Source organism: Prionailurus viverrinus, chromosome D1, assembly GCF_022837055.1.
Source record: "Prionailurus viverrinus isolate Anna chromosome D1, UM_Priviv_1.0, whole genome shotgun sequence".
NCBI classification, from domain to species: domain Eukaryota; kingdom Metazoa; phylum Chordata; class Mammalia; order Carnivora; family Felidae; genus Prionailurus; species Prionailurus viverrinus.
This window is the reverse complement of record NC_062570.1, coordinates 40445268-40470439: the sequence shown is the minus strand read 5'-3', so window position 1 is coordinate 40470439 and position 25172 is coordinate 40445268. Positions and strand designations below refer to the sequence as shown.

The 25172-nt window shown below is 36.2% G+C and overlaps 1 protein-coding gene across 2 annotated transcripts in view; it reads right to left on the bottom strand.

The window, feature by feature from the left end:
• Positions 1-25172, bottom strand: part of SLC36A4 (solute carrier family 36 member 4) — a 51065-nt gene that overhangs the window by 8262 nt on the left and 17631 nt on the right. The window contains exons 6-10 of one of the 2 annotated variants that reach the window (XM_047878150.1): positions 24887-24971; positions 19463-19690; positions 17445-17543; positions 10896-11065; positions 1796-1965 (exon numbers count right to left, since the gene is read on the bottom strand). In XM_047878150.1, coding sequence (XP_047734106.1) covers positions 1796-1965; positions 10896-11065; positions 17445-17543; positions 19463-19690; positions 24887-24971 — 752 coding nt within the window. The remainder of the gene's footprint in view (positions 1-1795; positions 1966-10895; positions 11066-17444; positions 17544-19462; positions 19691-24886; positions 24972-25172) is intronic. The other variant, XM_047878151.1, reaches the window with a different exon arrangement.

The following is a 25172-nucleotide window of genomic DNA, read 5'->3' as shown; positions in this document are numbered from 1 at the left end:
TGGTCTGTGTTCTCTTTGTCCAAAGACAAATATAACCCTCATATACCGTTCAATAGCTTTCACTATTTTTAACTAAAAGACAGAAGCAGGAAAGAAAACTGGCAACTCTCTGTGCCATGAACTCAGCTCTTGAGAAAAAGCCCGTGGCTTCTGGGAATAAAGTCATGGTAGCGGATATGCAGTGTGCTCTGTGCTTCAGCAGACGGGCAGCTTCCACATAACAATGGCAGCCAATGTGCAGAAACGGATGGAGTTCTCAAAATATCAGAAGTGTTAAATCTCGTTAATGTTTTCCTCAAGCTCCTTCAAGTGAACTTCAGTAATTTTTTAACGTTTATTTATTTTTGAGACAGAGAGAGACAGAGCATGAATGGGGAAGGGTCAGAGAGAGGGAGACACAGAACCCAAAACAGGCTCCAGGCTCTGAGCTGTCAGCATAGGGCCCGACGCGGGGCTCAAACTCATGGACCGCGAGATCATGACCTGAGCCGAAGTCGGCTGCTTGACCGACTGAGCCACCTAGGCGCCCCGAACTTCAGTAATTTTAAAAGGAGATATACTCTCAGAACTTATAGTCTTACGTCTATATTAAAAGGACTTTTACTGAAATCAGTCTTTTTATGTAGTAGTCAAAATATCAATAAAAACAATGTGTAAGAAATATTTCAAATGTCTTAAAATAATTTTTGCCTACCGAATGTTTTATTAGTCATTGGAGTAAGGGCTTACTGAATTCATTCCTCAGTGTAATTTTTGATGATTATTGTTGATACAATTCACTTAAATGATTACTTTGGAAAACCGGTTTCATCTCTTCTTCCCACCTTTGCTTCTTCTTTACATCTAGGCATAAGATCCACCCCAAATTGCTCACTGCGATTTATAGAGTTGCCTCGAATTTCTAGCTCTCTCGTTTCTCTCACCTTGAATGGGCCAAGATGGTTTTCTTCCACAGAAAGCTGACCCACTTCTAATGAGTCATTCTAGGTCTAGGCAATCCCATTAGTTAGTTCAGTGTTATGGTCATCTTATATTTGTGGTTACAATAATAATGGTGACAATAATAAATGCTGGCTACTTTATTAATATTCTTGAACTCTATAAAAATGCCATTAAGGAAATCTTATCTTCATTTCAAAGTTGAGGAAAGACGGGTTTAAAGATGCTATGTAACTTGCCTAAAGACACGAGCAGGTGAGTGGTAGGTTTCAACCATCAGGTCAGTATGACCCCAAAACTCATGCTATTTCTAGTATATCACTGTACCACAATCAAGTTTCTTCTCCTACAGGTCTCCATTTTTAATGCTTTCTGGTGGAGGCATTTTATATTGTGAAACCTTAGTACAAGATTATATAGTCCTTCAAACAATATAAATTAGCCACTGAAATAATTAAAGACCAAAACAAAATAAAACCCATTTCTATAGGTAGTCTTAGAGAATCAAACTGTTAAATACACAAAAGTTAGTGGAAATAAAAAACCTGAGGAAAATGAAAACCAATGTAAAATGTGTATGAACAATATAATGAGTCCCTTATGCATCTGATTTAGATATATTTTAATCACCATTGATGTAGTTTTCAAAATAACAATCTGAGTAGTTCTTTTAAGTATGATAGGATCTGGTTTGTGTTTTTCTTACATAGTGGTAGAACAACAGAATTTTAACCCCAAAAGTATCTCAGCGAGGTGAATGAATTGTTTTTAACATATTAAAAAATATAACTTAAGTAGCTTAATTATAAGCAATTCAACAAGAAAAATTATGATATAAATATGTAGTAATACTTACATGTAATACTAACCAACAGGGACCTTACTGCAAATTCACAGATTTGTTTCCATTTAGCATGAAATTTGGATGTGATCACAGGGATGATGATCTCTGCCGGAACGTAGAACTGAATTGAATATGTCACAAAGATGCCAAAGGAATATAGAATTTTCACTGATTGATATAACCTGTTAAAAGAATATTTCAAAATTCAGTTGATCCTTTTCTCCTCAGATTTACTGAGGTATAAGTGACAAAACTGTAATATGTATAAAGTGTAAAACATGACTTAAGTATACATTGTGAAAAGAGTCCCGTAATTGAGTCCATCAACACATCCATCACCTCACATGTTTGTCTTTTTTCTTTCTTTTTGGTGAGAACACTTCGGTTCTACTCAGCAAATTTCAGTTAAACGCTACAGTATTATCAACTATAGTTACCACATTATACATCAGATCCTTAGAACTTCTTCATCTTACAAGTAAAAGTTTGTACCCTTTTGTCAGACTCTTTTTCCCTATCCACCAGCCCCTAGGAACCTGGCTTTCTTCCTTTTACCTTTAATGTTAGATAGGTAAGAAATTAACACAAACGTAGGCCAGTATCTTACTAATTAAATGCTTTTTTATCAAAAAAAAAAAAGCTAGCTGATCTCTACTAAATTTCTAGATGACGTATGGACAGTTCATTTTGACAAGCCTAGAGAGCTTGAATGTGGCAATGCAAAGATTTCAGAATATTGCTGGAAATATTTCATTTTAGGCTAAGCCAATGTTTAAAAAAATTTTTTTAACATTTATTTTTGAGAGAAAGACACAGAGTGCAAGCTGGGGAGGGCCAGGGAGAGAGGGAGACACACAATCCCAAGCAGGCTCCAGGCTCTGAGCTGTCAGCACAGAGCTCGACGTGGGGCCCAAACTCCCAAACCGTGAGAACACGACCTGAGCCAAAGTCAGCCACTTAATCGACTGAGCCACCCAGGCGCCCCGAAGCCAATGTTTTAAAGGCTAGGCTGAGTCTCATGAAGAGCTAATGTCTTTTCTTAACTTTCTTTTAAAAACTGAGCATACTGTTTGTCTTTTTATTGATCTATATATAGAAGAAAAACTTCACAATGAACTTTGAGTTATGCTTCTCCTTGCTTAAAAATCTTGGTATGTATGTCATTAGTTGCAGAAATGTCATCATTCTTAGGTCCACAAGGAGGGCATCTAAATGGTTTCAACTTGCAAAGTCCTCTAGATTACACAGGAATTCCACCTATATAAAAGTTACATTAATAGGTAAATAGAGTTATTAGGCTGGGTTGATGCCCAGTGCTTCAAAACAGCACCGCAAGTTTTAGTTTTATAAGTATCTTTAGAATTTCTACGTTGTAGATGGTGTCTTGTCAAAATCAGTATACATGTCTCTATAGAGACTTTGGTTAACTACCTTTTGTCTGAACAAAGAACACTTGTTAAATGTTGATAATGGCACACAGAGAAAACTAGAATCATAGGACTCAGAACATTATAGAATCTACTCTCTTAGGTTACAGATAATAAAATTATGTGTTGTGGTTTTTTGAAATTTTGAATATTTTGCAACAATTAAAATTAAAAAAAAAAAAACAATTGCTCTTGTATTCTTTAAAGAAAACAAACAAACTGGAGAGGAGACCATGGATGGAAAGTGCCACAGCATTAACACACGTCCTCTTTAGGCAGAAACATCATTGATAGCCCCGATCTTCCCTTTAGAGCTCTGCTTTCCCACCTGCAAGGCCTATGCACAGGGAAGAGTGTTTCTTCCTTAGGAGAAAAAATACAATCATTTTAAAGGGATATAAAATATTCCACTTTTGGTACAGAAAGTCCTAAATATTAATTAGGCTTTAAGCTTATTTCTGATGTCTTAAGACTTATAGTAAAGATTATCAACAGTTCTCTAAACTGTGGCCAAGCAAGAGGGAACTCATAAGTCTCCTTCTATAATATATGCATCATAGGAAGTAAGAGGAAAGAAAAACAGCTGAGTAGGAATAGCTTTGAAAATACTGCAAACAACATAATTAAAGAAAGAAGGAACTCCTTAGGGCTAGCAACAATAAAATCTTAATATTAAATGCTTTCAGGATATATTTCTCAGCTTGAGGCTTGAGATTTAAATATAAACGGTCAAATTATTGCAATGTACAGAATAAAGACTCCTGCTTCACTTACTCTGATATATAATTATAGACAATTAAATAAATATTCTTACCAGTTTATTATTAGAACATTCCTTTTGTTCTAATAATCTTTTAACTTATAGGTTTTTAACAATATATTTTAAAATACACCTATGCATATAGGTATAATTACTTTTCTATTGATTTAAAACAAGTTATACAGGCTAAGGATCTGGTTATTATTAATGCCAGTCAATAATACTGATTATATGCAAATATTATCATTTGGTATTACACAGAGTACAAATGGGAAATAAAATGATATGAACCTTTGAAAGGCTAGTATACTTCCAATTATCAACCACAGAAGAGTAATATAGAAATAAGAGTGCTTAAGAAAAGCACTGCAGTCTTTTAAAATCAATTGTTCCATTTTTACTTCTTTTCTGTTTTAAGAATCTACTAGTTTCTGTTTGACATCGATATTTTCAATCACCCTAAACTTTTACTCTCATCATCTTTTCTACAGGTATTACCAACCTTTGTTCTTAATTTGGTTGTAAGCAGGCATCTATGTACTAAGTTTTAGAAATGAAGAGTTGAAAGAACAATCTACTCTTAAACTGCATGTCCAAAGGACAAAAAACTTTCTTAAAGTTATAGGAAGTTGTTTTGAAGATACAGAAGAATGTAAACAACTTTTAAATAACATTTAATGCACATTAAAAACTACCATGAAACTCACTGCCAAAGTTCTTGAAAGTTAGAGACCATGTTTTATTCTTCTCTGTATATTCTTAGCAGGTGGCAGATACTCATTAAGTAAATATTAATAATAAAAAATGGGTATGGATAGGTAATTCTTAGAAACTATATCTATTAAATATCACAAATAAAAATACTTCAAAGAATAAAATAATTCTTGCTTGAAAAAAACACTATACTGGTAGCAAAGAAATTTAATATCTCAGTAAAAAACATAAGTGTGTGTTTTAAATAATTACTTTGCAGTCAATATATGAAATCTATGAAATCAGATTATGGGGCAACTAAATGTTCCAATGAAAACATTAGTTTTAAAAGCACAGCATTTCAAAATTTGCAATGCTTCTACTCTTTTCCCCACATTGGCTAATAAATCAAAACTCACCCTAAATTTACAGATACGAATATCTTAAAATTTTTGAAAAGCCAACCTGGGATATAAGCTGCCGACTGACTGTCTTTCTCTCAAGGCTGACTACAAAGCTACTCCTGGGATGACTATGATAATTCACTTTCCATCCCAGACCCTTGGTGATACTCAGGTTAAGAATCTGAGCTTAGTTCTGGGGCGCCTGGGTGGCTCAGTCAGTTGAGTGTCCGACTTCGGCTCAGGTCATGGTCTCACTGTCCGTGGGTTCAAGCCCTGCGTTGGACTCTGTGCTGACAGCTCAGAGTCTGGAGCCTGCTTCGGATTCTGTGTCTCCCTCTCTCTCTGTCCTTCACCCACTTGTGTTCTGTCCCTCTCTCTGTCTCTCAAAAATAAATAAACATTAAAAAATATTAAAAAAAAAAAAAAGAATCTGAGCTTAGTTCTGTTAAGAAGAGACAAGTCTGAGGACTAGCTACAACCCTTACCAAGAACCTCACCTCATGCTAAGCTGAAAACTAAGACAAGGGTTATTTACTCTTCACAACTAGATTGAATAATGTAAACCACTCAACTTTTAGAGCATATTCACTAAACTAACTATCACGAGGAAGAGATTTTTCATCTGTTCACCACTAGTTCCTGGAACAATACCTAGTACATAAAAGGCATACAATTAAGTATCTGTGAGATGCCCTTCATTTTGAATTTAATATAATTAATAACAGTCATTCTGATGAGGAAAGTCAGAGGCAGTTTGGGCAGGCCAGGATTCCCAGTTACAGGCAACTTTAATATTGCAAAAAGATAATTAAATTTGTCACAGAATGTTGACACCCATTAAAACAAAAGTGTAATGAGGAAAAAAAAAAAAGAATTTGTGAGGGAGAGGACAGAGGGATTAGTCTAGGATATATGAATCTTATTTTTCCAGTTTTCTTAAATTTATTTCTCTTACTGGTTTTTTATTGTGCCCTCTGGTGAGTCCATTCCTGCCTAAATATTTTCACTGTAGGTAACAAGCTCCTCAGAGTTCAAACCATTGATTGCCTGGTAGGATCCATTAAGACATGGCTTGATTACCTGCCATTACTTGTCAGCTTTATTTCCCAGAATATTCATGTTCATAGCTTGGGTATGCTACAAACATGGGCTTAGACTTGGGGTTTGTTCTGTTTGGGGAGGAAAATGAAGTACCAGCTCAATTATCTTAATAAATCAAAATGCCTGCCTTATGCCTTCCCTATTCTTATATGGTTCTTATGTATTTTTAAAAAATGTTTATTTATTTATTTTTGAGAGAGAGAGAGAGAGAGAGAGCGAGCATGAACAGGGGAAGGGCAGAGAGAAAGAGAGAGAGAGAATCCTAAGCAGGTTCCACTCTGTCGGCATAAAGCCTGATAAGGGGCTCGATCTCACAAACCATGAGATCATGACCTGAGCTGAAATCAAGAGTTGGATGATTAACCTACTGAGCCCACCCAGGTGCCCCAATTATTCTTCTCTATTTTTTTAACTGAATTTTTCCTATCCAATACATGCTTCAGAAAGAACGCCACATGTGGGACAGCAGAAGCACCTTACTGCTTCTCAATATTTGTTTGTATGAAAACCTAATACCCTTGATATTTAGTGGAAGTGCTATGTGTGCTGAATGAATGAGTAACATGTGAATTTATTCTAGGCCAGGATTTTTCAAACTCTAATCAGGAACCATTAAAGGGGCTATGATATCAATTGGGTGAGTTGAGTTGTGAATATGTTTTTTCCTAATATATAGACTGGAATAGAGAATATCAGGGGACACTGTATGCAGAAAATATGTGTTTTTATTTAGCCTTATACTTATTTCAGTTATTTACATATGTGTGAGTGGTGTGTACCACAAAAACGCACATACACACAGACGCACATACACTTATTTCTATGATGGTTTTTCTATAAAACATTTTCCTTTCTTACTATAGGTTCTAGTTTGAAAAGTTAAAAAGCCACTAACTGGAACCAAATAAGAAGGCACGGTAACTGTGCTGGGGAAAAGGTGAAGGGGTATGGAACAGACCTCGTGTTTCGGGCTAGTAAAAAGCAAGCAACATAACAAAAGTGAACAAAGGAAACCGCAACAAAGAGAAAGATGTTTGTTCCTATGATGTATATACCATCACTCAGAAGGACACAGTAAGACAGAACCCACATAAATACTCTGTGCTATTTTAAGTCCTCTTGTGAACTTGTTCTACCACCATTGATGCTCAAATCTCCACACCTTCCCTTACACCATTGACTAGAAATCTTCACCTGATGGCTTACATTCCAGAAATTGCTATTAGAGGAGGTAGAGAGACATGTAATCTAGGAAGATTTTACAATGAATGTGGCATCCATGCTCCAACATAAATACTGTTCGTCTGCCAAATTCCACATTCCAGTATTTTCTTCAGGCTAATTTCATGCACACTTTTCCTATTTAGGACCTCCTTGATGGTAAGAAGAGTCTATAAGTTAAAGTAGTACACAGCAATTTATGTCAACCCCTGGGACCACGGTGTGAAGAACAGAATCTACATAAAGTGATATGAAAAATTCTTCCTATAGATCCAGACAAAAAGAAACATCCTTTTATGGCCTGTGTAATGTTATCATGGTGGCTTCACTTGTATAGTGTTTTTAAATCAAAAGGTTATTTCCTCTTGGTTATTTTGCTTGCAACTGCACTGTGCCTTTGCTCTTCAGAGGACACATTCCTTCCTGGGTGGCAGTGTGCTGGGGGTTCTCAGAGGATGGGCTAAACACAGTGGGTCGCTCTGAAGTACCAGTTTCAAAGGTTTTTTGGAGGGAGAACTATTTTTACAAAAAGCAACATCAAGATTATGATTATGTAAACAGAGCGGGAGCTGATACTATGCTTCAGGCAGGCTACTTGGGCAAGTCTATTCTCAAGACTCCCAAGGGAACACTTTTGCCTTTTTCTCTCCACTGTTAATTGGATTACGTTAGTGGAAGTCTTGGAAAAACACTGCTAAAACATCACTCAACTAGGACTAGTAGTGGTGCCTTGGTTATATTATCAGGTAACATGGGAAATGCTATTAAACCTAGATTCCTATTTAGCAATCATTTACCAAGGGCCTCTTAAATGCTGAGCAATGTGCTAGATCACGGAGATACATCATCAGCCTAAAAGATGAAGGGTTCCTGCCCTTACAGTGCTTATATTTTAGCTCAATTATCATCTCTAAGACACATTCTTTGCTTAAAAATCTAAATGCGATCCACTGAACAATACAACTCATAACTAGTTTTAAAAGATGTCACCTCAAACAATAAATAGTTAATAACCTGGAGCCTCTCTAATTCATACTTTCTTTATCCCGGGGATGCTTTCTAATTCAATATTTTCTTGTAGGAATACCCATTATGAATTCTGACAATGTAAGTCACATGACATCAAAAGCCCTTTACAGCTCCTCATAGCTAGCAGCTACGGGTTCCCCAGGCTCTTACGACAGCCATCCGCTTTTATACCGACAGTAATGAGTACACTGCACATTCTCGGACTTCCTAGGCCTGTATCGTCCTAAGCACAGGGAAGGAAAGGAAAAGACTCATACAGAGCACAACAAGAAAGAAATCTTAGATATAATCCCATGATCATTCCGGTCCAAACTCCTCCTTTTACAGAAGACTATCACTATAACAAAACAAGCATCTCCTCAGCAGTGTTTCTCAGTCTTAGCTATTATTAACTGTCCCAGCTGCAAAGACCATAACGAAATGGACAGTAGGCCACACAAGGCTTATCTCCACAAGGAGAAGGAACTACCTAACACAACTTCTCTAAAGGTGAATAGCATATCTTCACTTGCTTTCTGTTTCTCCCAGATCTTTGTTTCTTAGGATACGTGTAACTAGCCTTTCTTCTAAATGAAAAGTGGGTGACTTAGCTAAGCTTTCTTGAATAGAAATGATGATGCAATGGTCCCTTTTTAATCAAGACTTGCAACTAATTCTGTTCTAAGGGTACAGCCATAGCAATTAGGGATAAGGTGAGAGCAGGAAGGGGATGTGGAGAAAGGGAAGGATTAAATAGAACTATTGCAGGGACAGTATCGCTCCCACAGGATTTAGTGAATACCAGAAGCATTCCCTACTCATCTTTCCCACTGTTCCTTCACCATGCTCTTAACTCTCTGGGGACAGGAACATCTGAACTTGATGTGCGTGCTCCCACTTCAGTCCCTTCTCTCTGAGAAGAACTCTGAGATTGTTTCCACCTACATTTTAGTTTTGACATTGAAAGTCGTCAATTTTATTTATAAAAATTCTTAACAGTTATTTATCTTTTTTTTGAGAGAGAGCGAGCAAGCATAAGCAGGGGAGAGGCAGAGAGAGGGAGACAGAAGATCTGAAGCAGGTTCTGCACCATGAGCACAGGGCCTGATGTGAGGCTTGCACTCTCGATCATGAGACCGTGATCTGAGCTGAAATCATGAGTCAACCACTTAACTGACTAAGCCACCCAGGCACCCCTGTATAAAATCATTCTTAAGATTTATTCCAAATATTATTCTAAGTGCGGAAAGATATCACTGTTTTCATTATATGGTATCTGAAAAGAGGACCTATGATACCATAATTTTTAGCCTGATTCTTATATTAAGCTGTTTAAGCTGCTAGTCCATATTAAATTGTTACAAAAAGAGGCGTATTTGGAGGAAACAAAATTATATAATCAACTATAATGTAGGTTAATGAAATAAATGCTTAAAATTATATATCTTGTTTGTAGTCCTGTCTCTAGCCTGAAACAAACATATAACATTTGAAACAACATGCTTCCATCTTGAAATACATTTATAAAATGGGTCATGGCTAAAGCAGAACTATAATTTTAAAAAATAAACACACTGCATGTGTGTCCCTTGTGCAGCCTGGAAACTATTCTAGGTATATTCTTTCTCCCACAAATGGCTTCCTATATGCATTTGGTCTTACAACATTTTCAACTCCAATAAAAACCCAGGACTTGTCTACTGAATGGTAGACAAACTCCCAAACTACAAATAGAAAGCCAGAGTATGTAATATTTTAAAACATTTCAGGTTTCACAGACTTCTATCCAAGCAGCCTGAGCAGTGTGACATTAATTAAATCAGCAATTTAAAATTTATTCTTTGTATTTATCAAAACTAAGGAGTTATCTTCCATTTTATAAATAAGGGTGCACGTCTACATGGTCATCACTAGCAATAGCTTTTAAAATCTCCAGGGACCAATCTCTGGAAGAAGGAAAAATCCTATATAATTCTTCATTTTGCAGAATACGGTTCTAATATTAAGATAATATTAAGATGCACCATATTATATTTTTATAATGTGTCCTACTTATGCTCTGAAAGGACTTGGGGTACGTACAAGATTAAAGCTTACCAGTAAAATAATGAGGGTCATAAGTGATGGGTTATTTTATCAGGAACCCAGAGTGTTGGATTTTTTGGCATCATGTACATGTATTACAATTTTTATTATAGTGAGTCCATATTAACAGAATCCATGTTTTACTTTGATATTTTACTCAAATTTGGGATATCCTATAATTTTTAATCTTTTCAAAGAATCTCAAAAGGACCTATAAAATACTAGATGGTCTCCGAAGATTGTGAAATCACAATAAAATAAGAAATCACAAATAAGGTTATACAAATAAGGAATCACAAAAAAATTTTAAATGTTTAAACCATAAATCCAAAAATACATCTTTGTCATCAAACATTGGTAAGCTATATTTATAGAGTATACAAGCTAGGATTAACAAAATGAGGTCCACCTACCACACATCCTGGGGAAGATTTAAAGTTATGCTGCCTTTAATTTCATCACGGAAACACATATATCCTAAAGTAGCTAATGTTACATACAAAGTTGTAACAATTCCCATGCCAATATTCAATGCTTGGGGGAAGCGTTTTGATTCTTTCATTTGATTTTCCAGGGGAAGGACCTACAAAGAGAATGTAGGTAATACAAGTCATTTAAAATGATCTGTCTTATATATACACAAGTATACATATATACTTGTCTTACATATACACAAATTAATCTTTCTATAGTTTATATGCAAATTTTATTTCCTTTTAAAAAACACATAATAAATCACTGAATATTTTTCTTGGTGTTATATATATTATTTACACTACAGATTTTTAAATCCTTAAAAAGGTCTGAAATCAGCTCTTACTAAGCAAACCTGTCAGGTTTTTGTAAGTAACTTCTTATTTTGGAATAACTTCAGATTTACAGAAAAGTTGCAAAGACAAACAAAAAACTCCCATACACCCCTGACCAGTTTCCCCTAATGTTAACATTTTATACTACTAAAGTACATTTGTTACAACTAAGAACCAACATTGGTACATTATTAAACTCCAAATTTTTATTTGGATTTCATTAGTTTTTCCACTAATGTCCTTTTTCCGTTCCAGGGTCCCTTCCAGGATGTCACATTGCATTTTGTCACCATATCTCCTGTCTCCTTAGTCTTCTCTTAACTGTGATGGATTCTCAATCCTTTATCATTGTTCATCATCATCTTGACAGTTTTGAGGAGTACTGATTAGATATTTGGTATAATTTCTCTCTACTGGGGCTTGTCTGATGTTGCCTGATGTTTGTACACTGGGATTATAGATTTTAGAATAAGATACCACAGAAGTGAAATGCCCTTCTCATCACACATACTATCAACATGATTTATCACTGGTGAAATTCACTTTGATCACTTGGTTACAGCAGTGTTTGCCAGGTTTCTCTGCTTGTAAAGGTCTTTTCTTCTTTCTCATCATACTCTGCTTGTTGGAAGCCAAGTCACTAAATGCGGCCCATAATTCAGGGACTGGGGGGGGGATTAAGCTACACCTCCCGGAGAGGAATACCTACATAAGTGATTTGGGAATCCCTCTATGTACAAATTTACTTAATTGCTCATTTATACTAGTATGCATTCATGTATATTGTCTTATACTTTGGGTATGAATCCAAAGCATTTATTTATTTTGTTGCTCATATTGTTCCAGCTTTGGTCATTGTGAATCCCATTAGGTTCTCGTATTCCTTGTAGTCCTTTGACATGCCTCTGTTCTTTTGTTTTTTGAGCACTTCCATACTTTTTGGTACTACAAAACGCTCCAGACTCATCTTGAATTTCCTGGTTTCAGCCCCAGAATCAGCCATTTCTCCAAAGAAATTTCGTTCTTTTGTTGTAGAATGGTACTTAGAAATCAAGATCTGGGTGCTGAGTGGGCTTGTAGTGACTGTGTATCTCTGCTAATAGGACTTCTTATCTGATGGTGCTAGGAAATACATGTGTGCATACTAACCTATGTATATTCATGTCATAACTGCTTCTGTATCCATGTGTATCTACTGTGTGTCAATTTTGTGAGATGAGTAAGTTATGTTTATTATGTAAAAAAACCTTTAAAAAAAAAGAAAAAAAGGCTAATTGAAGAGTTAAGCTACTTTAGGCAATTCTTCAGAGGTTCTGGCCAGGTGATCTGATCATACAGTAAAAGACACTAAGAAATAATAACAGCAATTATTTACCAAGTACTTACAATTTACCATTTTTTAATTGAGATAAAATTGGCATAGAACATTATATTAGTTTCAGATGTACAACATAATAATTTGATATTTGTATACACTGCAAAGTGATCACCACATGTCTAGTTATCATCCATCATCATACAAAATTACAATTTTTTTTATAATGAGAACTTTAAAGATTTATTCTCTTGGCAACTTTCAAATATGCAATAAATTATTACTGCCTATAGTTGCCATGCAAAATTTACAAACCTTTAGCTAGACTCACCAGTTAAAAAAAGAGAGAGAGCACAAATAAACAAAATCAGAAATGAAAGAGAAGTTACAACTGATATTACAGAAATACAAAGGGTCATAAGAGACTACAATGGACAATTATATGCCAATAAACTGAAGTAGGATAAATTCCTTGAAATATATAATTCCAAGACTGAATCCTGAAGACATAGAAAATCTGAATAGAAAGATTACTAGTAAGGAGACTGAATCAGTAATCAAAAAAACTTCTAACAAACAAAAGTCCAGGACCAGATGACTTCACAAGCGAATTCTACTGAACATTCAAATAAGATTTAATACCTATCCTTCTCAACTTCTTCCAGAAAACTGAAGACGAGGGAACACTTCCAAACTCACTTTACGAGGCCAGCATTACCCTAATATCAAAACTAGACAAGGACACCAAAAAAAAAAAAAAAAAAAAAAAAGAAAGAAAGAAAATTATAAGCAATATCCCTGATGAACACAGATGTAAAAGTCCTCAACAAAATATTAGCAAACCAAATTCAATAATACATTAAAAGGATCATACGCCACAATCAAGTGGGATTTATTCCCAGGATGCAAGGAGGATTCAGCATCTACAAATGAATCAACATGATACACCAAATTAACAAAATGAAGGAAAAAAATCAAATGGCCATCACCACAGATGCAGAAAAAGCATCTATAAAATTCAATATCCATTCATGATAAAAACACTCTACAAAGTATATACACAGGCAACATTACTCAACATAATAAAGGCCACATATGACAGGCCCACAGCTAGTATCAACTCAACAATAAAAAGCTGAAACTTCTCTTCTAAGATCAGGAAAAGTCAAGGATGGCCATGCTCACCCTTCTGTTCACTTTAAGAGCTCCTTCAATTCCAAATGACAACCCTGCCAGGTAGAGTACTCCTGGTTATAAGTTTTTGGTTTGTTTGTTTTTTTTTTTCCTTTCAGCACTTTGAATATATCATGCCACTACCTTCTGTTCTGCAAAGTTTCTGCTGAAAAATCAGCTAACAGCCTTATGGGGGTTCCCTTGTACGTAACAAGTTGTTTTCTCTTGCTGCTTTAAAAATTCTCTCTTTAATTTTTGACATTTTAATTACAATGTGTCTCTGTATGGGTCTCTTTGGGTTCATCTTATTTGGAACTATCTGTAGACCTGCATGTCTGTTTCCTTCTCCAGGTTAGGGAATTTTCCAGCCATTACTTCCTTGTTATTTTTTATGCCTTTTTTCTCTTTCCTCCTTCGAGGATTCCTATAGTGCAAATGTTATTCTCCCAGATGTTATCCCACAGCTTCCTTAAACTTTACGTTTTCAAAGTTGTTGTTTTTTTTTCTTTTTCCTGCTCCATCTGGGTGAATTGCATTGCCTTGTCGTCGAGGTCACTGATGAGTTCTGCTTCATCTGGTCTGCTGCTAAACCCCTCTAGTATATTTTGCAGTTCGGTTAGCACGTTCTTCAGCTTTGTGACTTCTGTTCGGCACTTATATTTTCTCTCTTTGTTGAAGTTCTCACTGTGTCAATCCATTCTTCTCCCAAATTCCATCAGCATCTTTATGACCATGACTTTAAACTCTTACCCACTAATAGATTACTTCTATTTCAGTAAGGTCTTTTTCAGAAGTTCTGTCTTGTTCCTTCATTTGGAACACATTCCTCCATCTCATTTTTCCTGACTTTTTGTGTTTGTTTCTGTGTATTAACTGAAACAGCTACATCTCCCAGTCCTGAAGGAGTGACCTTGTGTAGGAGATGAACTTCATCATTCAACCTTGACCTAGGTCTTGGCTGTCTCTTGAACCTTTGTGACTGTCTAAGCAGCCTGATTTAATCTTGAGAAGTTACAGTTGTTGAGGGCGTGCCAAGACCTGCCAGTGTTCCAGTGTGGGGATTTTAGTCAGTACTAAATTTCAGAACAGTTGAAAGCCAGATTCCTGGGCAGCAGCGTTTAAAGTATGGAAATATACAGTCTGTAGGGCTATAATTGTTAACCCTGCTGGCCTCTAGAGTAGGAGATCTGGAGGGGTCCCCTGGATAACAGTTGCAAAAATTGAGGCTTCAGACAACACTCTAAGCTCCTTTCTGGGAGGTACCACCAGGCTGTAGCAAGGCCAAGGGAGAGCACAAGACGGTGTCTCCCTGTGTTCCCTCAGAGTGCTTTGGTAGCCTCAAGATGCATGGCAAACCTGAAGCCTGTCCCTCAGGTTAAAGCTTCAGAACTTGTAAATAAGCCTTTTTTGCTGACAAACTGGAGTACATTTCAGTCAACTGTCTGTACAGCACCCTGGGAATGGCAGCCTGCCAAGAACAGTCTTTCCCATTGTTACAGTCCCATGGGGCCCTGGAACATAAAACCTCCTAGCCACCAGGGCCAGGGATCAAGGGGTGTCCCCTGTGTGGACTACACTTGCCCACAGCCTTAGTATGGCAGGGGAATAGCACTGGGGGCAGGGCACACCCACCATTGTTAGCAAGGCAGAGGGAGGCTGCTGTGTTTTTGAGTGTCCTCCTGTGCCAGCATCACAGAGGGAGCCTGCCAAAATGGTGCCCACCAGTGCCTCCATCCCCAGAGAAAGTCCCAACATGTCCCTGCCTCTCCAGAAGATTCTTTAAGATTCACAAATAAAATCTCCTCCACATATAGCCTAGGCACTTTTCAAACTGCAGCTTTTATGCTAGGTTCTGGGGCAAGTGAGTCCATATGCGAGCCCTTTAAAAAGAAGTTTCTCAGATCCTACAGTCCTCTGGATCCCACAGATGTAAGCCCCACTGGGGACTTGTCTCTCCAGTGCAGGTCTGAAGGGTTGGGATGCCTGATGTGGGTCACAAACCCCTTGCTCTTCAGATAAAAGCTCCCTGTATTGGGTTGCTGCACTGGGGATGGGGTTTTTGGTGAAACCTCATCTCTGTCTCCCTCATCTGTCTTGACGGGGTCCTTTCATCCTCTGTTGTGGAGGAACTCTTCAGCTAGCATTCAGTTCTTCTTCAGGGGGATTATTCCATATGTGGCTGTTGACGTGGTGTGTCCTTGGGAAGGGGGGAGTTCCGGATCTTCCTACACTGCCATCTTGGACCAGCCCCTGCCAGGTATTTTTCTAGATGCTTTGAATGCAGCATCTCATGTGGTCCTCAAAATAACACTATGAGATAATAACTCTAGTAATATCTCCACTTTTGAGGTGATAGGTCCATATGGGAATATTAACTGGTTAACAGAAGAGAGAATAATTTGGATGCTGTAAAGATCATCCAGACCTGAAATAAAGGGCTACAGTCAAGAATGGTGCCGGTGTGGCTAGAAAAGGAGAAAGGGAAGGAAATTCACATTTAGATAGGCTCCTTCATGTTTAGATAGGCTCCTTCACATTAGACAGCATTTGGGTGTTTCAAATGTATTTTCATTTATGGGGAAACAGGAAAGAAAAACAGACATGCCTTCATTACTGATGGAATGGGGGAACCAGGGGCAAAGTGAAAGGAACTGTTCCAATGTTTCAAGCTTGAGCAACTGCAAAAAAAAAAAAAACCTGAAAGTAACAGGACATGAGAAAGTGAAGCTGGTTTTAGATAAGACAGTCTATGTAGTACTCTGGAGTTGCTGAACTTAAGATGTCAGAGGAACAACTTAACTGGAAATGTCCAATAGTTAACTAGAGCTTGCTGGTTAAAGACATAAGGGAAAACCTGCAGTTATTTCTGTAACAGTGATAAGTGGAACTGTAAGAATATGTGAGAATTCTCTAAAGGAGAATTCAGAGAGACAAGGAACGCAAGCAAAATGCTGTAAAATTGTCTTGTAGATCTATTTCATCTGTAGTTCGCATAGATGTATAAGTGGTTTTGCTCCTATACCAAACCATCTGACAATGGAACATAAGCTGCAGAGCAGAAAGCAATCTTCTATTTTCCCCAAATCTACACATTTCAGGCTTTAAATAGACTGGAAGCATCTTGAATGGAAATATTTAAGATCTTAGAATCCTCAGGGTACTTGTATTTCTTGGTATTAGCTTTATGATATTATCATTTCTCAAAACAAATATGACATGTGCAAATCTAAAGGGAGAATTTATATTTGATTCTTCTATGTAATGGCAACTTTGTAACAATTTCAATCCACTTCAAATCATCTAGTCTATAAAATATGATGTTTGGGGCTTGTCTGAATGTAACTTGGGCTTGGCAGAGTAGATGGAATACAGATAAAACAAAGTCGGCCATGAGTTGGTTTTTAAAGCTGGGTGATGCTTATACAAGAGTTCATCATACTATTCTCAAGATTTTATATCAGGCTTGCAATTTTCCTTAATAAAACATTAAAAATCATCTAAACTAAACTATAATTCAAGTCTACCCTATCAAACTGCAAATAGTGTTCTGGTAATGAAGAAAATAGAAACAAAAAAGAAAAGTGCATTTTAAATGTAGTCTGACTACATAAATCTTTGTGTTAACTTAAAATTTTTATGAACAATAATAAAGAACAAATCCTTACCACTCCTATGCCTTCAAAAGCAAACACAGCAGTACCAAAAAAAAGTGGGTATTTTTTCCAACCAGCCACTATTGGAAGATTGTGGGGATTTGGCATATTCTGGAGAAAGAAAAAAAAAAAAACAAGAGAAGTTACATCTTTACTTATTTTAAACAATGTAAAACGAAAGCGTGACATCATATACTTCTGAGCTTCACAGTAACAAATTTATGTTATAAAAGTGAATAATTCTTTCAATAAACACTTTAAGCACCTATGTTAAATGTAGCCAAGCTGTTAGAATTTCACTGCCAAAGCCATTGTTTCCCTCATGCCCACACATTCCATCTGAGCTCAATGCTCCCGATTACCTGTTTCCACCTTCAAGTCCCAGGCTGTTCACACTGGGTATGACTCCTGGCACAACAGGAAATAACATAAGCATACTCAGTCTGAACTGAGTGCCATATAGTCAGTTATCAACCACTGCTCATGGTGTCCAGTGAAATTCATTTTCTACTCTGTTTTGCTCTTTCCATCTCCAAGTCACCTGGTTCCTGATTTTGGCTTTCTACCTCATAACTCTGCTGCTTCCTCGTAAAGGTCTCCTTGATGCAGTGTCTTACACTTTAACCAGCCAGTTGCCATTACTCTTATTATTCGTACATACTCCTTGACCCTGGCTTTGATTACTCAGCCCCGACCCACAGCCTTGTTCCAACTTTTGCCATCCGGAGACTCACAAACTGTACATCTTGTTCAAGATCTCTGGTTCCACAACGACTATATCTTCCAGCTATCCCAAGTCTGCTTCCTACTCTGTTTACCACCCTGTGTTCTCTGCCCTCCTTAACTGGAAGTGGAATTCAAGATCAAGAAAAGAGGATGAAAAAAATAACCTGAAGTGTAAAAGCACATGGATAATTTGGGTAATAAAGAGGTCTAGAATATCAGAAGCGTAGGGAGACTTGTGTGATATAATGGTTATCCATGATGGAAAATACAAGTTATGGTCAAAATGAAAGGGATATTTAAGTGTTTGGGTCATCTGAGAATACCTGTTATTCAAGACTCACACTGTTCCCTCTACCTAAGGAACTACCTTTTCTGCTCCACTAATTCTTACATGTTCAGGTAAGGGGTCGTGAACTACAGCCTTATGAGATGTTCCTGCCTGTTCCCTTCCATCTTATGTACAATAAGAAAATGTCTACAGGTTTTAGAATTCAGGGCAGGGGGAATGAAACAGACCCATCATAACAGAGTTTGTGACAAACTGCCAATGGAGGTTTTAGGACAATTGCAACAGCAATATACAAAATGGATTGGCTCAGGAAAGACTAGAGCAGGCATTCTTGACCTTTTCTGAGTCCTCAGCCCCTTAGAGATGAAAGCTATACACTGCTCAGTAGAAGAATGCATATATACATACAGAGATGCTAAATCTTGCAAATAATTTTAAGGGATTTGCAGATCCCCTGAATCCCATCAACCAATGTTTTTTTTAAGGATAGTCCTTGTAGGGTTAGGATCCCCAGACTTCAGACAATGAAATCAGCTGAGGTTGCATACTTCAGACAGACAGGCTACAGATTAGTAGAGTGGCAGTGAATGGAAGTGGTGGCAGCAAAAACAGGTTCAGAAGTCAAAGAAGATTATAAAACTACATCTCGAGACTGGTTCAAATCTTATAAGAATAAAGAAAACACTAGTGAGTTCTTTGTTCCCTGTTACACAGTGTACTGAGGCACTCCTAAATCTTACAACTCAATAGGGTAGGTATCACTATCTTCTGCAGCAGTGTCACAAAGCCCAGAAACAGATTTACCAAGATTCAAAACCAAGCCTGAAGACAAAGCCTGCGCTCTGTGTCACACACTCTGCCAGCTGAGCAGGAGCCCCAAGTTTACTGATTATCTCCTGTGTGCCACATGACGAAGTAGGGGTCTTGACACATCATTACTTTTACCTCCAAAGTGAACAAAGAATTAGTTATAAGAACCATAGGTTAAAAACGGTTACAAACATGTTATACTTACCCTAACGACATACTGATAAATTATCACAAGACTGACAGCCATGGAAAGGTTGGCGAGGAATGAAAGCACAAACAGATTCTTTAGCTCACGAATGAAGACCAAAAGAATTATAAATGGAAGAAAGCAAAGCATATATATCCTTAGGTCAATACTTCTTCTCTCACATGGATTTGATGAATTGGTACTATTCAAAAGTAACACTTTACTCTCCAGGAATCCTTCATGAACCTACATAGGATTACCAGGAGAATAAGGAAGAGGGGGAGAAAAAAACTTCCATCAACTTATAAGTGACAAAATATCAAGAAATTACCTATACATTCTATGATAATTCCTTTACAATAAATGTTTATATTTTTTCAAGATATTCTAGCTTCCTAGAAATACATATTTATCAAATTTAAGGATAATTAAAATAGGGTAATTCTTCTTTGCAAAACAACTTCTTTTATACTGTAAAAATAAAGTTCACTAGAAAATTATGAGGATGAATTTACCAATTTATTTTGAAGCTTTGTGCTCATGATTCCAGCAAAGGCTCAACCTGCTTCTGAGATAATCAAAAGTGGATGTATACTTGCCTAGAATGACCATATTCTACTCCAGATATCCTACTCTTACTCTCTTCAGAGAAGGTAACAAGCTCATATACCTCTTAGAAATGTACAGTAGTCAAGATAAAGTTTAGAAATCATAGCCTAACTTTAAAGCTGTTTTATAAAACAACTGTTTATAAATTATCATCACTATCAAAGGGGTGCCTGGCTGGCTCAGGCAGTTAGAGCGTGCGACTCTTGATCTTGGGGTTGAGTTCAGGTTCCATGTTGGGTATAGAGATTACTTAAAAATAAAATCTTTTAAATAAATAAATAATCATCACTATCAATACATGCATGGCCATGTGCCAGATGTAGATAAATTCTTGCTAGAGCAAAAAACTTCAATAAATCAACTTTACCTTCAAATTAATTCAGCCACTTCTATATACCAACATTCAGTGTTCAAGAGTTACAGTAATTTGTAGGTTCCACATATTAAAACTTGTCTCATTCAATTAATCACATAATCCAACTTACTAAAACAAAAATGAAATTATACAGGACTCTACAAACACTCTTACAAACTCACAGCAGAGGTATATAATATTATAATTTAAATGCTAGGGAAAATCTATTTGCCCACAAACACTCTACACCCTCCTTTGAACACAATGACATTATCAAGTCTCTAGATACTTAAATTCTTAAGAACAAGATCCTATAATAATAATAGGGAACATTTTTTGAGTACTGAACTAAATATATACAACATCTCATCTAATCCTCAAAACAACTGTCTGAGATGGGTAGTAGTATTAACGTCAACTTATAGTTGAGGAAACTGAGGTTTAAAGAAGGGCCTTAAAAAAAACCTTACATAATATCAAGCCAGTAAGTGGTAGTTCTAGGATCCAAACCCGGCGGGAGACACTAGAATTTAGCTTATGACCGCTGCATGTTAACTGGACCAAAATACTGCAATTTGGAAAGGGGAGGCCCCTTGCTCAACTAGCCACCTGCCCTCTACTTTGACATCTCTCTCTCTCTAAATATAATAAGTATTAAGAGGCCCATAAGTCAGAAGTTTAGAACAAAATTATAATATGATTAACAATTCAACTGTTTCCTATATACTATATAGAAACAAAATTATATAGAAGTATAATTCTATACTTCTAATTTGTGATAAACAATGTTTAGTATCACTACAAATGTACACATCACCTTAAACTGCAAGCAATGTATTTACTAGTTTTAAGTTAGATAGGCAATTTGTAACTTGTACTGGACTAACAAACTCTCAGGTTATACCATGAACCATTTAAGAAATGCATACCTCACATTTATCTTGTAATTGGCCATCAAAACTTTGTATTTTAATTTTTTTTTTTTTTTTGAGAGAGACAGAGAGAGAGAGAGAGCGCGCAAGCAGGGGAGGAGCAGAGAGAGAGGGAGACACAGAATCCAAAGCAGGCTCTAGGCTCTGAGCTGTCAGCACAGAACGTGATGCGGGCCTCAAACCCACAGACCATGAGACCATGACCTGACCCAAAGTCAGTCGCTCAATCAACTGAGCCACCCAGGCGCCCCCACAACTTTCTATTTGAGAATCTGAAATTAGAAGCAAAATTGGTAATTCACATTACTTGGCTTTTAAAAACATATTTTATTTGTTGACTCGTTTTCCCAGTAACAAAATTATTTATAGCAAATGCTTCTGTATCAAAGAAGTACCACCCATAATCAGATTAGATAATGATCAACATTAAGCTCTAACAAGGATACCTGGCAAGAGAAAATCAGTTATATAACCAATTTTAAAAAGGGTTGTTTGAATGGTGAGATGGTTGGGAACATGAAATTAATTCTACCACAAATATCTCATAATAATTTAGTATTCTTTGCCAGAAAAATGATTATAAAAATCATCAGGATTAAAAAATAAAATAAAGTGTAGATACATACCCAGAGCAAGATTCAGGTAAACATTTGAGTCCTTTGGTGCCCTCTAGAGACAGATATTGGCTATCTAATAGGACTTCCTATGATCTCACATGTTTACCAAAATGCAAAACACTGAAATAAATATTATAAAATAAAATTACTAAATTCAGTTGTTTCCATTTAAAGCTTAAATTTACTAAAATCTACTACTTATTAATTTTCAATGATTCAGTAATTTAATGGTTAAAATTCCAAAGGTAGATTATGTTCTTCAGCAAAGTTAAAATAAATACAAAATTAAAAAGCCTTAACACCCTATATTTGTATACTGCTTTACATTTTGCAAAGGCTTTCACAAACCTTTTGTCACCTGAACCTCAGATAAGTTTAGGAGGAACAATGGGAGATTTTGTTATTATTCCCATTTTACATATAAGGAAACTGAGGCTTGACCAGGGATAAGGAGATCTTGCCCAATGTGTGATTTAAAACTGAGAGACAAGCAATTTGAATGTGGATATTCTGTCTTTAAAATACACGGTCTTAAGTATCACTATATCTTTTTTTCTCTTAATATCCCTTCCTCACTCTTCATTCCCAAAAACACTATTTTATCTACCTGAAATGTTCTAGAGTATCTTCGAGTAGGAACAGAGGGGAGCTACAGTAACCACGATGGATTAAATCATTGGAGGTACTATCCATTCATTTTCTCCTGCCAATTGTCCACAATGACTTAATGGGACCAAAAACAGTCCTGTGGCAGTCAGGGTAGGAGGTTCACACATCTGTATGGCAACTAACCCCTTACTTCTCTGATCTGCTAAAATATTGCAACTTTGATTTTATGTAGATTAATGTGGTAATAAACTTATAGTTTTTAACTCTAACAATAGTAATTGGTAACGTATAATCAACCAGTGTGTCTACTCTTGGAGACTGCTATAAAATGTGAGAGAACAGATCTGCAGAGAGTGAAAATCTCTGATGCTACTGTTTCAATAACCATCTGTCTGCTCTGCTGAGGTGAAGTGTTCACCATTGCTTTCAACTTTTCTCAAGTCTGCGTATCTTTTACCATGTTGCTTTTTATAACTCAAAGGACTTTCATTGTTCCATCTGTAGCAGGCATTCTTCTCCCAGAGAGTCACTTTTTCTGCCTGGTCTTCTTAGAACATGTGCAAATGAGTTAAATTCTTCCATTCAACTTTGGAAGCAACTGATAATATTTCATAGGAGAAAGTCACCAACCCTAAGCTTATAGACATTTATTGTATGCATTTACATACTCTATGTCATATGCACACACATGCACAACTAAAATCAGACAAGGTCCTGTCCAGTGATGAACAATTAATGTAATGGGTGGCACCAGTGTGTCATAGACCTAGTTCTCAGTTTAATCTGCATGACTTAGGGCACACTGCTCATGCTTTGTGAGATTTAGTTTACACATTCAAAAAATGAGCATTGTACATGACAGAGTAGTGGTTAAAAACTAAATGAAAAACTAAATGAAAAATGCAATACTTTATTAATATAAGATTATTAGGCATTGCTAGCATTATTCTTAAATTCACATCAAGTTTGTGGTGGCTCTCTTAGAACATAATAGAAAAGATACATGACTACCATGTTGTATAATCCTGGAAAAGGATCATTTTTCATCATATTCTACATAAATGACTGGTAAGATGGTATGTCTTATCAGTTCTTGACAACAGATAGTCTCTTGACTGAGTTAGTAGTCAAAAGAATATGCAACTTGTGGAATTAAATACTTGTAAGTCAAAAGCACACTGTCTATAATGAGTAATGCTAACGAAAGCATCTACTCTCCTATTTGTAAGGAAGGGTTGACTCCGTGAGCCTTTCCAACATTAAAAATCTAAGCTAGGGACTTTAGCAAATTATGGCCCAAACACCAGATCCAGCCTACCACCTAAATTCTTGAAATAAAGTTTTATTGGAATATTGCCATATATATTTGTTACTATCATTATTGTCTATGGCTAAGTCAAGAAGACCATATGACCTGCAAAACTGGAAATACTTATTATCTGGGCCTTTCCAGAAAATTTGTCATTCCTGGTCTAAATATAAAATGAAGCATACTTTATACTTGAAAAAGTGAGTCAAATATATACTTATATATCTACATATAGGTTCTTTAGAAAACATATTCATATCATTTTGCATTAAAATACCTACAAGTACTGTATCTTACTATGTAAGATGTCTACTATTGTACAATGCACATATGGATAGTTAACAAATGTTACTGATTAAAATAATGATTAAAGCAGAACAGGGTGTAATGTACTAGTTACAAGTGAAAGTGCATAAAGAAATGTATTTTGGCGCTGTTTTGATAGGGGAGCTTTTTTATTTCAGTGCTTTGCATGTTTGTTCAAACTGACAGTCTCTACCAAGACTGCAAACCACTTCCTTTAAAAGTGAACCCTTAAAATATGGAGAGAATTACAGAACACTACACATTTTTGGACATGGTATCTTTTTAGACAATAGCAGTAATTACTGGATTTTAGTAATGCCCTCTTTTAACTTCACTTTTTAGGTTGCTGGCTAAACCATATATGTTTACTTATAAAAAAAATCAATTTAAAAATATGCTTCCAAAACATCTGTGTATCTGCTTTTGAGGCCTAAATTTCAAGTATGTAAGAATCAGTCAAATTATGTCCGGTTCTGATCTGACATAACAAACATTACTGATATACAATGGCAAGAAAAGTAAAATCAACAACAGCAGCAGAAAATCCAACTTACAAAAAAGAAGACTAAAGGAAAATTTACAAAGGAACATGCTTTATGAAAGCAACACATTTTCATATTCACCATGGTTTACTCAAAGGAAATATGATGCCAAAACTATGGAATGGGAAGAAACTGATCTCCATAACTGAAGAGAAATACTTACTTGTTTTACATTTTCAGCTAAGAAGACAATATAAACACTACAGAATCCCAGCTGTGTTATCACCAGAAAAAAGTCAACCACACTCCTGAAAAGAGATACCCACAAATAAGTATCAATAAGAGCTGCTGATATATTAATATATTTTTCTCTTTTTAAACTATTTGAAAACATTTTATCATAGCTTATATTCTTGTCATTTCCTTAAATAAAATAAGTAAATAAAATTTATTTCCTCAAAGACCACACATTTGCTATCAGTATGTGAACTAGTGAAGTATTAACTCAC